Source organism: Pan troglodytes, chromosome 6 (genome assembly GCF_028858775.2).
Source record: "Pan troglodytes isolate AG18354 chromosome 6, NHGRI_mPanTro3-v2.0_pri, whole genome shotgun sequence".
Classification (NCBI taxonomy): Eukaryota; Metazoa; Chordata; class Mammalia; order Primates; family Hominidae; genus Pan; species Pan troglodytes.
Window position 1 is genome coordinate 157,861,796 of NC_072404.2, and position 16,825 is coordinate 157,878,620.

The 16,825-nt window shown below is 46.3% G+C and overlaps 2 gene segments (V, D, J or C); both read left to right on the top strand.

Annotated features, from left to right (window-relative positions):
- The first annotated feature begins 3,963 nt into the window (after positions 1-3,963).
- LOC129135449 (T cell receptor beta variable 5-5-like) lies at positions 3,964-4,736 on the top strand. The segment is given in 2 exon segments: positions 3,964-4,253; positions 4,378-4,736. Coding segments are annotated over 2 exon segments (393 nt in total).
- Positions 4,737-13,689: 8,953 nt separating this feature from the next.
- LOC101059405 (T cell receptor beta variable 7-6-like) lies at positions 13,690-15,079 on the top strand. The segment is given in 2 exon segments: positions 13,690-13,878; positions 14,009-15,079. Coding segments are annotated over 2 exon segments (514 nt in total).
- Positions 15,080-16,825: the final 1,746 nt, after the last annotated feature.

The following is a 16,825-nucleotide window of genomic DNA, read 5'->3' on the forward strand; positions in this document are numbered from 1 at the left end:
TAGATGGTAGTTTTAAGAGAGAAAAAGTTAAACTATAACTGGACCTATGTGATAAGAGTTATTCAGAATGAGGGTGGGATATTAAGATTGGTAACTCAAAGCAATAATCAGGGTTAGAACTAATGTTGGACTTAGGGTTTAGGGAAGCTGCTCATAAAACCAGCGTGATGGCACTTCTGGAATATTCTGGCAGCTTCCTCTGCAGACACTTCCCAGCATTCCTTGGGCCATTACAGAAGAAACAATGATGAAACTTCACTTATTGGCCACAAGATGGCAGTGTGGTCCACTGAGCTCGAAAGGGCTCTGGGGAGTCTGGGAGAGCAGCCTAGGAGGGAAAGGGTTAAGAAAAATTAGGGCTCGGATCTTGTATTATGCAGATGTTGCAGCAGTTTTCAGTTATTGCTAGGCTACCTACAGCTATGCAAGAGACGGGAAGTCCCTCTAATCTTTAATGACATCTACAGTTGAGGAATTTTGGCCGGGGCAAATTTTGGTCAGGGGCAGGTGTAGAGGAGCAACTGCCTCAGAGGAAAAGGGAAAAGCGAGGGGTGGGCTGTGTCCTGAGCCCAGTGCGTCTCTGCTGCACCTCATCTTCCCTGCAGGTCTGGCCAGGCAACAGCTTTAACCTGCTTGAGTGATCTGGCATTCTAGAAGTTCAGAAGTCGTACTGATAACATCACTTTGGCTGAGATTCCATTGGACACCAGGCATGTGTTCTCTGGAGGACAAAAAATATTGAGAACAAGCTCTAAAACACCTAAGTAAACAGACTACAGAAGAAAAATGTTAGTAGATGCACCAAACTGTGCCGTTAGACCTGATGATAACTGACTAGTAGAATTATCAAAAAGAGACTATAAATAAGTCTCCACTAAGTATTTGTGTTATTGAGAGCAGTGTTTGAGTCTTCTCAGGGTAGATTAAAGAAGGAATTCAGCTATTATCATGACTTTGGCTTGGATGAAAATCCATGAACTCCTCAATTGATTTTCTTGTAAAATATTACAGAATAATATTGAGCAAACATTTTATTTTTCTACAGCCTGTATCCCTCCTTAGCACTAACAGGTAAAGCGAATACCTAGAGGCAAGGTTTCTTTAGTTGGGATCCGTTAACTGCAGGACTGGGAGGTCCAGAGCTGGGCTTCATAGGGAGTGCAAACCCCACGTGCAGGGAACTCCGTGTGTCTGTGCTGTGCCCAACTCCCCTCTGTGAGGCTGTCAAAGGGGGAGGGCTGGGTCACCGGGGAACCCCACTCACAAAGAGGGGAGCAGGCTGCTTGCTGGGCAAAAAAATCACTTCACCAATTGGCCAATCTGTTGAAAGCCAAAATGAAAGGAAAGTCTGAATGTGAGAGTGATGAATGCCCAATTCTCCAAGTTATGAAATGTATAGCAGCTCATGGTTGTCAGAATGATTTCAACAGCATATAAAGATATTGTAAACAGCTTTTGTTTGTCTATAGCTTTCCTTGATATTGATCCTCAGTTGTTTTTCAGCCCACGCATCAGTTGAGCTTATTTTGATACCAAATTTTAAAGTTGCCACTTCAGTCACCAAGCACTTCTCACATTCTCCATAACTTACACAGACATGTGTGCTCCTGTCTTTTCTTATTTTTGTGTGATTCATTTTTAAATTGGGCTGTACAGAAAACAAGCATACATTTGTAAATGACTCCCATATTTTATGCAATTAACTGTTTACTTTTTAGTAATAATTTTATTTAAGGTTTAATTAATAAAGATAAAAACAGAAATATTAATACAAGGACAACATGGTAAATTTTGAAAAATGCATATGCCAGAGCAATGGTAACTGAAATGATTATAAAAAAATTTCCGTCATGCAGGAAAGTGTTGTCATGCTCTGTTCCAATCAATTTCTATCCCACAGATAAAAACTTATCTTAGTTATTTTTTATTTTGAGACAGTCTCACTCTGTCGCCCAGGCTGGAGCACAGTGGTGTGATCTCAGCTCACTGCAAGCTCTGCCTCCCGGGTTCATGCCACTCTGCTGCCTCAGCCTCCAGAGTAGCTGGGACTACAGGTGCCTGCCACCATGCCTGGCTAATTTTTGTATTTTTAGTAGAGACGGGGTTTCACTGTGTTAGCCTGGATGGTCTCGATCTCCTGACCTCGTGATCCACCCATCTCAGACTCCCAAAATTCTGGGATTACAGGCATGAGCCACGGCACCTGGCCAAAACTTTTCTTATTTTTATCACCATTGACTAGCTTGGTCTATTCCTGCACTCCGTATAAATGGAATCATATAACATTTTTATTGAGTTATTTTCCTCCAAAATTAGTATTTCTGAAGTGTATTCATATTGTTGTATCAGTAGGTCATTCTTTATTATGACTAACATTCCATTGCATAAAAATACCACAACTTGTTTATCCATGCTCCTGTTGATGGATATCCACGTTACTCCTGTCTTCAACTATTATGAATAAAGTTGTTGTGAATATTCTTGTGGAATTCTTTCTTGTGGATATATGGATTCTTTTTTTTTAATTTTCTTTTAGGTATAGACTTAAGAGTGGAAATACTGATTCACAATGTAGATGTGTGTGCTATGCTTGCGTGTCCCCACAAAAGCTCATGTTGAAATTTGTCAATGTAATGGTATTGGGAGGTGGGACAGCTATGACTAGGTCATGAGGGATCTGCCCTCAGAAACAGATCAACGCCCTATTGTGGGAGTGAATGAGCTGTCTTGGGAACGGTCCTCTGATAAAAAGGATGAATTCCGCCACTTTCTCTGTCTTGGGTGCTTGCTTCCCCTTCCTTCTGCCTTGGATAATAGCAGGAGGCCCTCAGCCGCTATGGCCCTTTGATCTTGGACTTCCCAGTCTCCAGATCTATAAGCCAAATAAATCTCTTGTCTTTATAAATTACCCAGTCTGTGGTATTTCTCTACAGCAGTAGGAAAGAAATTGAAAGAAAACATGGTGCTGAGAATGGCGCTGTTGCTAAAACAAGGACCTGAAAATGTAGAAGCAGCTTTGGTTAATGGCAAATGGGTAATGGATAGAGGTTGGAAGAATTCGGAGAAGCAGACAAGCAAAAGCCTAGATTGCTGAAACAGATCATTAAGGGTAATTCTGGTGAAGGCTCAGGGGGAAATGAAGAACAAGATATCGGAAATCAAAGTAAATGCTATCCTCATTGTAAGTAGCAAAAACCTTGGAAAAATTGTGTCCTGTTCTAGGACTTTATGGAATAAAAATATTATGAGCTATTAGCTAGGATATCTACTGAAGGAAATATCTAAGCAGCTAAGCATTCAGGCTATTGTGGACTACTTTCAGGCACCAGGAAATTTAACCCAGCAAGAAAGGAGCCAAAGGAATAGATTTTGCAAACCAGCACAGATGGTGACACCACCTCCCTCTGCTGTCCTGTCTCCAATAAGACAAACTCGCTCTGGAGTTAGAGAAAAGAGGAGCCAGTTAACATAATACACTGGGGTCAGCTTCTGAAGGCAGGGTGGATCTGAAGGGAATAACATAAACTGTCCAGAGCACTACGTATAGGATGACCTTGAGGGTGCTGAGTCCCAAGCTGGCTAGGTCTGTGCTATGAGCTGAGAAGGCCCTAGAATTATTTCTGGGGAATCTGAACTCTTGATAATTTACAGACAATACAGGTCTGCTTTGATTCTGATCAGATGGACTAAATCTTGGGGAATCTGCACCGCTGGCCACTCAGGAAATGGGTTGGGAATGTTGCCTGAGACAGGAAAATATGATAAGAAACATGGTGTGAATCTAGCATCAGAAAGATGATGTGAGGACAGCAAGGAAGAACTGCAACTTGAGGTTTAATCACAGGCTCCTCATCCTCCCCTGATGGGCAGGCGTGTGAGCTCCAGGATGGAGTACCACAGCACTAGGTGGGAGAAGGGTGATTGGGTGGTGGGGCTGCCTGTGAGCTGGGGCAGTGTAGGTAGAGGAGCAACTGTATCACCACAGAAGCTTCTGCCTTCACACATCCCTCCAGCTCTGCAGGACAGGTTGAGTCCAGGGTCCGTAGTGCGCTAGACTTAAGGAAGGCCGCATGGGGAGGACACAGGACAGTGACATCACAGGATACCCCTCCCATCAAGAAAATCAAGGCTCAAAACTCACTGGGTTCTTCCCCACGAGGACCAAGCCCTGAATCAGGTGCAGTGCTGCCTGCCCCACTGTGCCATGGGCTCTGGGCTCCTCTGCTGGGCGCTGCTTTGTCTCCTGGGAGCAGGTGAGTCCTGGGCACAGGACAGCAGCCCCATTCTCAGCTTTTCCACCCCTGTGTCCTCCACTTTACCTTGGAGAAGACCTCCAGGCTGTCTCCTGAGCTCATCCTCCATCTGCTTTTCCCACAGGCCCAGTGGACGCTGGAGTCACCCAAAGTCCCACACACCTGATCAAAACGAGAGGACAGCAAGTGACTCTGAGATGCTCTCCTATCTCTGGGCACAAGAGTGTGTCCTGGTACCAACAGGCCCTGGGTCAGGGGCCCCAGTTTATCTTTGAGTATTATGAGAAAGAAGAGAGAGGAAGAGGAAACTTCCCTGATCGATTCTCAGCTCGCCAGTTCCCTAACTATAGCTCTGAGCTGAATGTGAACGCCTTGTTGCTGGGGGACTCGGCCCTCTATCTCTGTGCCAGCAGCTTGGCACAGCCCGGCAGAATCACTGACATTCTGTATGTAAACTTCCTGCGGTAACTTTGACTTGAGAGCTGCAAGCCCCACCCAGGTTTCACTCCTTCAAGGGAAGCTTTTAGTTGTTTGGAAGGCATGTCTTGTGTCCTACTGAGGGCAGACCTTTCCCAAACAATAGAGCCCAGGTTTCCTGTGCCCTGAGTGTGCCCGCTTCTGTGCTGCATCTTCTTGCAGCTTGTCCCTTCCTGGGTAACTTCAGTAGAAGAGTGACTGCTGAGCGCTTGGTGTGTGCTAGATTTTTGTATATGTGATATATCTTAAAGCTTTTCCACAACCTTGCAAATCAAACATTCTTATCCTTCCTTTACAGATGGGAGCCTCAGGGACATTGAGTCATTTTCCCCAGTGTCTCCTGGCTTGTAAGGATCAGAAGTGGGAAACAAACTAGTCCATCCATTTTCCACCTACCCCCCTGTTTCATCATCACCTTCTGTATCCTGTTCAGTAAATCAGAGCCCTCACACTGCCCTCTAGTGACCAGCAGGGCTGCAGCAGAGGCTCAGATGTCTTCAGGGGTTATTACTATGGCCTCCTAATTAGCAATTTTGAGGAATGTTAAATTTCACACTTTTTAAAAAATCATTTATATGCATTCCCTTTGTCTTTCCCATGTCTGTAGCTTACATTTTCATTTTTATGGTGTTTTTTGATGTACAAGAGTTTAATTTAATGCCACAAAAATGAAAAACAATTTTGTCTGTGTGTAGACAAAAACTCCTTTCTCATATAAATGTCTAAACATATTTTTCTTAATTTATTCTAGTAAAATTTAAGTTTGGCTTTTCTCCATTAAGAAGAAATGTACCTGAAATATATCTCACGTCAGAAATAACATAGAGACCTAGGAATGGGAGGGAAGCACATATGTTCAGTAAAGAAGCAACAGCCTGTCAAAAAGATCCCAAAATGGACACCCTGTGCTGACGGTGGAGAGGTAGCTGGAGGTAAATGATCACGAACTTTATCAAGCTGTTGTTGTTAGAAGAGGGACAGCCAGGAGCAGAGATCACATGGGTGAAGGTTTATGACTTGAGTCTAGGTTGAAGGTTGCAGCAGGTAGAGGGCAGAATAGCAGGCAGAGGGCAGAGTCACTGCTGGCAGGGGCAGTGGCATCACCAGTGACTCTACTGACATCCAGGAATTATGTCCCCAACACACAAAGTGAAAAAACTCCCCACAATCTGCACATTTTTCCCTGGCCCTGCTATGGCCACCAGACTCCTCAGTGGTGTGGCCTTTTGCCTCCTGGGGGCAGGTGAGATCTTTAAAGCCTTTTCCTTGGCTCACCACATCCTAGCCTAAGCCTTTACATCAGGTCTGCATTATTGGGGTCCCTCCTTGGGCACTCAACTTCCTTCTATCATAGCCTTCACAGATGCTGGAACAACCTGATCCCAAGATACCAGAGAACAAAGGCAGGACGCGAAGTGACACGGAGATGCCTGAGACTGCCATCCATGAATACAGGTGCAGATGTTAATAGGAGCCGAAGCTGGTGCACAGCTGATCTGTCCCAGCACACACTACAGAGAAATCCCTGAATGTCTTTGACTTCCTCTCAAAGCCAAATATGTGGCCTTGGTGTCAGACAGTCTCTCCCAGACCTCTGTGCCCTCTTGCACCAGCCTTTACCCTACAGCCACCTTCCTCTGCACACAAAGTTCAGTGGAAGATATAGGTGGCCTTGTCTTTACGAGACTGTGATCTGGGCAGTGGAAGACATTGTCCCATAGGTGTCTTCCCAACACTGCCCAGGCTGGGGCCTTCAGACCTCTGAGCAGCTCCGTGCATATGAAACTCTGCCTTGTGTTGAGCTTCTCTGCCAGGCCAGTCTCAGCTGGACAAAGGAACGCACATCACCATGATGTGAGTAGATGCAGCCTCTCTTCCAGGCCCCTCCTGCAGCTCTGGCCTCAGAAGTCCTCTTCCTCAATTGCTCTCAGGAAGGAAAGTTCATTTGAAATTGTATATTTGCAGACAGCATTGACAACACAGGTCTACGTATGTCCAATCCCACCTTCCATTTGTAACAAATACAACCACTGTGGTTGCTTCTTTTCACCCCTCTTTTCTGTGTTCATGCATACCTTTCTACCCAAGTACACCTACAGAAATTGGGTTCACCTGTACACTTTACCGGCCACATGCATACTCTTTTCTGTTAATATACCTTGGTCTTTATTGTTCCAGATTGGTCAATATAGATCTAACTTGCTCTTATTAGCTGCTTCATATTGCATAATGAGGGTAGACAGGTACATTCATGCTCTATTGTCTGAGTCCTAAATTCTGCCAAATCTTTTCTAAAGTGACTAAATGACCTCTTTATGCTTCCAAGTTCTCCTCACCCCAGCACCCAGTTGATGAATGCAGCTTTTCCATCACTCATAATCCTAGCAGGTGTGAGAGCTTTATCAGTTTCTCCTGCATGAGGAGACAGGGAGAGATAAAAGGATAGATGTTTATCAAACCTACCAGAGCCTACACAGTATCTCAGTTCATCCTCATAAAGCATGGAGAGGAATGTGCGTCTTGTCTTATAGACGAGTCTAGATGAGGCTAGAGTCCAGGAAGGATAATGAATGGCGTTGCCCATGGTCTCAGAGCTAATAAATGGTGGAGCCAGATGGAGGACAGTTGGCTTGCCTCTGTGTAGAACTGATAGAGTGGTCACTGGAGTTTGAGGGAGGTGAAGTCTAGAACCATCTGGCGTTGTCTTCGGATCAGACGCCAGGGGGCAGTAGAGTCTGTGTACCCTACAGCACTGAAGGTAAAAGCATCATGGTGTTGGCAGTGGGGAGGTACTAGAGTGGGTATGTGGTTAGTGGCCTGGAACCAGAAGATCTGAACTTTGAAAAAATTTTTCCCATCACAAGACGTAGCAGAGACACTGATGTGGATAATCTAGGCCAGAGAACTGTGTGACGAGCTGTTCTTAAAATGAGGGAGGGAGGAGAAGCAACTAAGGGTCACTTCCTCTACATGAAATGGAGAGGAAAACAATGTTAACTAGAATCTCACCTGAATTTAGTCAGTTTTGCTTTGTAAGTAGTTGCAAGGTGGGATAATTTATTTTTGACGTTAAGTAAACATCTATACGGCTTCTTTACCTTATGAAGTCTGGTGGCGAAGGCAAAAATGGTACGGCCAATGGAGTCACAGTTTGTTTAATAAATAACTCAGAGTTCAAATGGAGACTCTCATGGGCCAGAAATTGGTAAATGTTCCTGCATTCTAAAATTAGGAGGATCTTATTTTCTTTGAATCAACAGAGAAGGAAGCACAGGCAGTGGGGAGGGACAGTAGGGAACTCGGCAGAGTGGCCACAGAATGTGGAAGACAAAGGACATGTAATACCAAATTCTAAGCTGTGAAGTTGTGATGCAACCCTCCTCCTTCTCCTAATGTTTTTCAGGTCTCAGCACAGATGCACACCTGAGGGAGTAACTTCTTTGGAAATGAAGGACAAATAGCTGTGTAATAATAAGTCCACCTTACAAAGCACAACTGGAAATGGAAACAAGATTATTTCTAAGGCCTTTTCTACTCTAAGAGTAACTTGGTAGCAAGCTGAGAGGTGAGGATGGGGGGATGTTCATCCACACGCAATGAGTACCATGAGGCTCTACCATGAAGCATATAGTCCTCAGTGTGAATCAGAGCCCTAAGAAGAATAATGCCCTTTACATTGCTTTGCCCTCTGCCATCCTAAACCCATCCCACCCATAATTAAGCAGCCATGGAAATGAAGGGAGCCAGAAGGAATCAAACTCTGCTGCTTGATTCAGTAGACAGAGGGACCTGGGGGCAGGGTGTTGGCTGGGTCTAGGAGAAGATGATGAGCTCAGAAAATAGACAAGGAGAAACCCCAGGGGAAAGCTTGTAAAATCCTGGAGGAATCACAAGATATATTATTTGAGCTCCTTTTTATTTATTACTAAATTAATGGCAGGAATCCCATATAAAGGGATATTCCTTATGAAACATGACATCTAAAGTACAAACAGAGGATTCTTCCTTACCCTAAATCCTGCCCTCTCTCCCTGAGTCTCTCACGCATCAGGCCACCTTTGTGCCCATAAGTCATGGGCAACGCAGTGTGGTCACCTTCATCCACACCTAGAGGACAGTCAGCAAAGTGAGGTGGTTCTGCCTGCTTCGTTCTCACCCCAGACATGGAAAGCAAGAGCCCTGGGTGGAGCTGAAGGTGCTCAGCTGGGTTTATCAGGAGCCTCATCTGTCAGTGGATTGACAAGAAACAGAGCAAAATGACTCCTCCAATGTTGATGAGCCTGCCCCTGGGTTTTGGAAACTTGATAACAGAGAAAACCAATATAGACAAAGGATTTTAAACAGGATTATGGTCAATTAAGCAAATTAGAAAAAGATACTTGAAAGAATATTTGGGACACAGGAGTCAAAAACACCAGGAAGACATGAGGAGTGTCCCTAAGACTCTAGACTACAGCACTGTGTAGACAACTAACACCAGAATATTATTATATTATCGAAGTAATAAAATTTACAGTGAATTACGAACTGTTTCCAAAAGGTCATGAAAATCTTGTAGACTTGTTTCAATTCAGACAAATGTGTTCTTCTCATTCTCAGCTGTTCACTGGCGCATTTATCTTGAATTTGACCATCTGGGGAATGGGCGTGGCCTCTCCTGACTGGAAGGCTCTGGGGCCCAGGCAGGGAGAATGATGTCTCAGAATGAGTCCCTTGAGAGTCCTGTTCCCCTTTCATCAATGCACAGACCCAGAAGACCCCTCCGTCCTGCAGCCCCTGCTATGAGCCTCGGGCTCCTGTGCTGTGCGGCCTTTTCTCTCCTGTGGGCAGGTGGGTCCTGGGCGGGGCCCCTTGTGTGGATTTCAAGGCCCAGCCCCTTTCCACTGGAGCTGTAGCATCAGCTTTGTCCTTCCCTGCAGGTCCAATGAATGCTGGTGTCACTCAGACCCCAAAATTCCACGTCCTGAAGACAGGACAGAGCATGACTCTGCTGTGTGCCCAGGATATGAACCATGAATACATGTAACGGTATCGACAAGACCCAGGCAAGGGGCTGAGGCTGATTTACTACTCAGTTGCTGCTGCTCTCACTGACAAAGGAGAAGTTCCCAATGGCTACAATGTCTCCAGATCAAACACAGAGGATTTCCCGCTCAAGCTGGAGTCAGCTGCTCCCTCTCAGACTTCTGTTTACTTCTGTGCCAGCAGTTACTCCACAGTGCTGCAAGGCCATCTCCTCTCTGCACATAAAGGCAAGGGAAGGTGCTGCCCTCCTCCCCCACCCAAGACTCAGGGATGCCCTGAGCAAAGTTTTCTGCACCAGGAACCTTGGAACCCCGAGTGTCCCCAAGTGGCCCGGACAGTATGAGCCTCGCTCTGTGCCAGGTGCCTCTGCAGGCATCTCACCCAGGCCTGGACTGGTCCAAGGTCCTCAGATGTCTCCCTTGTTGCTCTCTCTGGTCTGTCCTCCGAGGTCTCCTTTCGGGTTGGGGCCAGGGCTTCCCCAGCTCCTACTTTTCTACTCATCATCCTGAGTCCCAGGCCCCCAGGGTGGAACAGGATTTGTATTTCAGATCCATCTAGACTCCTGTCTCTTCCTGGTGACCATGTTGCTTCCTCTCTCTAGGGTTTTCCCAGCCCCCAACCTCACGTAGTCTCTCCTGTGGCCCACCTTTCCCATCTGGGCAGTCACCCTCCAAGGCCTTGCTGGGTCTCTCCTCCCCTCACTTCCCCGCCCCTTTCTACTGCAGCTATAAGGGGAGCCTCTCTTCTGTGCCTCCTTCCTTCCCATCAAAGAGATTTCAAAGGCCATTCCCTCTGCCATAGGCTAGAGGCTTCCTTTTCTACTGGCCAGCGCCTAACTGTGCTTCAGATCTCAGCATAATCTGCCCCTCCTGCAGGAAGCACTCCCCCGCCTCCCAGTTGAGATCAACTTTCCACTCAAAAGCTCTCATAGAATCATATGTCTGTTGGTAACCTTTAGCACAGTTGGGCTTTCTCAGCTACTTGTCTGATAATTTTTGTACTCCACCCATTTTTTTTCCCTTTTTTTCCTTTTTTTTTTTTGAGACAGAGTCTTGCTCTGTCACCAGGCTGGAGTACAGTGGCACTACCTCGGCTCACTGCAACCTCCGACTCTCCGACTCTCTGGTTCAAGTGATTCTCCTGCCTCAGCCTCCCAAGTAGCTGGGATTACAGGCACACACCACCACACCCAGCTAATTCTTTCTGGTATTTTTAGTACAGACAGGGACTCACCATGTTGGTCAGGACGGTCCCGATCTCCTGACCTCATGATCCACCTGCCAAGGCCTCCCAAAGTGCTGGGATTACAGGCATGAGCCACTCTGCCCAGACTCTCCACCGAATTGTTAAGCCCATGAGAGCTAAGGCTGTGCCTGCTGCATTTACCAACATCGGCGCCTGGCAAGTGGGGAGACCCATTTCACAGAGAATGGATGAGTGAATGAGAGGCTGAATGAGTGATGAGTGGGTGGACGAACCAATAGTAGGAACATGCTACATCTACTGTAACCTGGCAGAGATCTAGCATTAAGTACAAGAAAGCCCACCCCTTTGATTTCTGGGCTTAGGTTGGTCTTGGAAATTGATGGGGAATCACTATCATGGCGGCCACACCTGGCTCAAGGCTTCCTCTTGTGGCTACAGCACCTGAACTCCTCCAGGTCTCTGTGCTCTCCTTCAGGGTCTTTCCCCACAACAAATCCAGACAGATAGGGATCCACTTCTAGAATTCCATCCATAAAGGTTGTTCCTTGAAACCATCTCTAGTAAGAAAATCTCCATTAGGTTTGCATCAATAAAACAGAGCCACTACAAATTTGACAGTGTAACAGATTTATGATCAGAATTAGACCTTAAGCATATGTAGGAGGAGCTGAGAAAGAGAAGGTCTGGAGGAGAGAAGTCAGAAGGTGAGGGAGCCAGTCAGTAGCCAGGGCTCCTGGAGCTCTGGGCAGGACAGGCTGAAGTGGCAGGGACATGACAGGATCAGAGCATGCCAGGCCATGCAGTGGGACCTTGACCTGGGAGCACAGGAAAAGGCCAAGGAAATCTGTGTCTGGGGAAGCTGTTCTCTCTGTGTGGGGGCCACCCATGTAAGTGCACTGCCAAACACTGGGGGCAGCCTGGCTGCTTTTGGGAAGATGAACTGTACACAGGGTGCAGAAGGAACAGGACTTCCAAGGTCTATTGGATGCCTCTGTATCTGCTGGCCACTGACTCTCACTGTCTGACCACAGTTATCTGCTATGTGTAATAGTGACTGTTTTACATCTATCTTCCAAATTTTACACAAATGTATCCTTGACCATCTCTAACCCAGAATGATAACAGAAACATCACTCTGGGAAGGCAGACTCCTACCTTTGCAAAGTTGACTTAACACAATCCAGCACAGGATGGATTCTCCCAGATTAAGGCATCAGATCACACAACTGTCTCGACCTGCCACGGTCTGTGGACTCCTCTCCAGGGGACACCTGTGCTGCACAGGTGAATGTGGACACAATTTGTATGTAGATGTTCCAGACACTGGTGACTAAGTTTTCTTTAATCGTGTGCCTGAACTGTCACTCCACCCAGAAGCAGGGCTCTGCCTCCTGCTTCTGTCTCCTTCCTGAGCTTCCATCCTGCTGGAGTTGCATGGACATCAGAACTCTGGTCAGAGTGCAGCGACCTGTGGAGACAGTGGGAGGGAAGCTCACCTCTTGCTGTCTTCCTGGACCTAGTTCAGTTATATCCAAAGCAACTTCTCTGGTCTCCCTTTGGACTCTGCAGTATGAGAAATGTACTTCATGAATTTGTAGCTGATCAGCTCAATGATTTGATGGCCAACCCAAAGTGAAATCCTAAGATCTGCAGAAATTGCCTGCATTTCTGTGAAGATGGCAAGAATACTGTGTGCTAGAGATGCCTTCTCTCCATGTAGAGACCTGGCCCCCAAACAAGACAGAGCAGAGAGGGCCAAAGAGCCCAAAACATGTCTCAGATGGTTGAAAGGCAATTTCCTAGGACAATCCTGCTGACAAAATTTCATTCCTCCTATTACACGCCTGACCACCCCTCCCCCCAGATCAGCTGAGTACCCAGGATATCACACATCCCAGCATCTTCTAACAAGGGAAAATTCTTCACATGCCAGCCTTCTTCCTGCACCACATTGACTAACCCTGGAAACTTAGCCTTTCCAGAAAAAAGCTCTGTCTTCTCTTGGCCCAGTCTAGCCCAGTAGGTTTAATTCATGATTTATGTGACCTTTTAATTTAGTCAGAGGAGAACATATGATTTCAGAGTAAAGAATATTCATTTTACTTTGTATAAGTTGGACCTAAACAGTAAACTGAGTACTTCTCTTCCATCAGTGTCTTAAATTAGACAACGGTAAAACAAATCTTTGATGCAAGAACTTTAGGTCCTGGTGTTTTTCATATGGAAGATCCCAGCTATCCAGTCCAGGGCGTGGAATAGATGAGCGTTAATAAGTCACTCTATGCCTGAGATGGTTTTCTATTGGCATCTTTTCTGAGTTACAGTTAACGAAGGTGGGAAATGATCCCAGAAGAAAGGCATGAGGGCAGTTCTTGAGGGAACCCATGTGATAGGACCATCATTGGGCACGTGTGATTGGGGGAATGGAGGAGGCTGGAGCATGAATGGGGATGGCACCGGGGACCCTGACTTGCAGGAAACGCAATGAGCTCACCACTTTGTGCCCTATGTTAGGGGCGGTGTTGGTGCATCCTAGAGTAAATGCCCAGCAGACAAAGGAGCAAGAAGCGGCTGTGGGATGACAAGATGAACTCAGAGATACAGCATGAGACCTCCGGGTCCAGACAGCTCTGGAGCCCAAGGCGATGAGCCATGCATTGATGTTGTTAAAAAGGAGCTGATAAATATTTAAAGCAGCACCCAAGTGTGTTCTAATAGAAATGCTGGGGCCCTGAGGTCCTGGGGATTGAGAGAGGAAGTGATGTCACTGTGAGAACTGCCCTGTGGAGACAAGGACGTCCCTTATCCTCTGCTCCTGCTCATAGTGACACTGATCTGGTAAAGCCCTCATCCTGGCCTGACCCTGCTATGGGCACCAGGCTCCTATGCTGGGTGGTCCTGGGTTTCCTAGGGACAGGTGAGTCCTCAGAACACAAAGTAGTTTCATTTTTTTTTCTGTGTGTAGGCGTGTGGGCGTGTATGTGTGTGTGTGTGTGTGTTGACGACAAATGTTTTCCTTATTCTGTTGCCAAATTCTATTTCCACAGATCACACAGGTGCTGGAGTCTCCCAGGTACAAAGTCACAAAGAGGGGACAGGATGTAGCTCTCAAGTGTGATCCAATTTCGGGTCATGTAGCCCTTTATTGGTACCGACAGGCCCTGGGGCAGGGCCCAGAGTTTCTGACTTACTTCAATTATGAAGCTCAACCAGACAAATCAGGGCTGCCCAATGATCGGTTCTCTGCAGAGAGGCCTGAGGGATCCAACTCCACTCTGACGATTCAGCGCACAGAGCAGCGGGACTCGGCCATGTATCTCTGTGCCAGCAGCTTAGCCACAGCGTGGCACAGTCGCCTCCTTCCTGTTCACAAACCTCATCCTTCTCTCTCTTTGCAGCTCCCAGAGATCCTTAACAGAGGCCTCTCTTTGCTCCTCACTTTTCCTGGGAAAGAGGTAGATTTGGACCTCGGTTGTCCTTTGGGTGGAAAGAGACCACAGATTCATTCCTGAAACACAGTGACTGCAAATGTAGGTGGTGAAAACAATCATGGGAGTCCTCGGAGCCAGCTCACTGCTCCAAGCAAGGAGTGGGTGTCTTAGCCTTGGCCTTCAGGGTAGACATGCATCTTCTATAGGTCTTGGGGGCTGCTGTGCTGCCCACATACATGAGGTTGTCATGGGCAGGAAACATGCCTCTTTTTCATATGTTGGGGCATCTGGAAGGTCTGAGGCTACATCCCCAGTAACATCTTTCTTCTGAAGCCTCTTCTATCCCTGTCACCTTGGCAGTTTCTGCAACAAAATATCAAACCTCTCTTCCTGTTTGAAGTAAAGGTCTGTGCAACTTTTGTGGTCCTTACGTGATAAAAGCAATCATGATAACAATAAGACTTCATTTCTTCTGTCTACTTTAAGCCAAGAGTATCCTTCATTTTGTTTCCATTTGCCATTGCTGCTGTTCTGATACACACAAGCATGCATTCACCACTGCTGCCCGTTCACCTTGATTCGCTCAGCAAATCTGATTATTAGACTCTTGAGTGTTTTCATTGCTGTCAAACTCATTTGATTTGAAATAAGTTTCCTGAGGCCTTGAACTCAAGAGGTGTTTTACTTATAATATTGAATCTATTCCTTTTTAATTTTCACATTATATATTATAGTACTTGTTATAAATAGAAGTACAATGATTATATTGCAGTAGAATCTTCCACCTATCTGTGGGTGATGCTGCAGTTTGTATCCATGAAAGTGAATGCACTGGTCAGAGATCATGTGATCATGGATCATGGGTTTCTGAGAGTCCTCAGGGACAGGCCATTTCTCCAAGTCTGGGGACTCGGTGTCCCAGATGCAACCCTGATAGAGGTGCCCTGAGTCTTTCATAGCTAGGAGGGGCATCATAGTCCTTCCAAATTCACTGATCAGAAATTGTGGTGGTAGAGACACCAAATTTCTTTCCCCAGAGTATGACGGTCACTGAGGTGGAGTTGCTCTTGACCCATTTTTTCTTGTGTCGTCATCAAATGACTCCTTGCTCAGCCGCCCTGTGTCTCCTGGGACTGAGTAAGGCCAGCACACAGATGGGAATTCCCTGTCTTCTGAGACCTTCTCTCTAACTGCTGCCACTTTCCTCTCCCTGACTCCTGAGACACCTTGTCCTAACAGTGGACAAGCTGTGACACTGAGGCTGAACAGAACACAGTCCACTGTTGTAAATGGCGCTGCAAGAACTTGTAGCAAAAGTGAGCGGGGCTTCCAATTTATACTGAGAATGAACATGCAACAGGAGCAAGGGGCAGATGTTACTAATGAACAAATAGGAAGGCATAGGGTTTCTGCTTTATTGAAATCATTCTGTTGTCTTAAGTAAAGCAGGAGAAACATTTCATTGCAATTACTCTAAGTCAAAGGCTAGCAGCTCCCCAACCAACCAGCATAACTCTTTGCTCTGTGATCTTGACAGCTTCAGAGGACTCAGAAATCCTTTCTCTGCACAAACATCCCTTTGTCCATTCCAAGACCCAGGATCACACACTGATCCTATCATGAAAACAATGAGGTGTGCTATAGTTGCTGTTGCCTCATTTTTTGTGTGTTGAGTAAGAAGCACTGAAGAACTTTGAAAGCTTTGCTCTTGAGTCTAGGGATGTGCTGGAGCCAGCTTGTATGACTCAGAAGAGCCAAATAGGCATACTACTCTTCCCAGCTCCCCTTTCAGTGAAGCCATGTTGGCTGCTTGAAGTCTGTCATGGTGGGTATACTGGTACACCAGAAATTAGGAAATGCTACCAGCCATGCCCCCACCTTCACAGACAGCCAGTATAGCAGCATATCCCTGGGGTATTTTCTGATGTCCCTGTTATGCCATTTCTTGTGGGGCCAAAAGGGCTCAGAATTCCCCTCCCCTCTACTCCTGCTCTGAGAAGCCATCATCTAAGGGGGCCTCAATTGTACCTATTTCTATTCAACCTCTAAATTCTCTTGCTCTGTAGCTCTGTGTCTCCTACAAGCATGCCAGTCTGGAACATGACAACTATTTTGAATGTAACTAAAGGTATCACTGAACCAGTTCATTATTTACAAATTATCTTTCCTCACATGGAATAATCAGATGCTGGAGTCATTGGGAACAGAGATGGCCAAGCAGCAACTCTGGGTTGTGAAACACTTACAGCCCCGCTATTCTTCTATGTCACCGAAAGACCCTGAAACAAGGACTATTTTGCTTTGGAGACTAAGCAGCTCCACACCAGTCAGGAATGACTCTGCTTTTACTTTAGGCTGAGAGGTCAGAAGGATCATGCCCTCAGTATTCTTCTCTCCAAGACAGAGTGTGGCCACTCTCCATCTCAGTCCCTG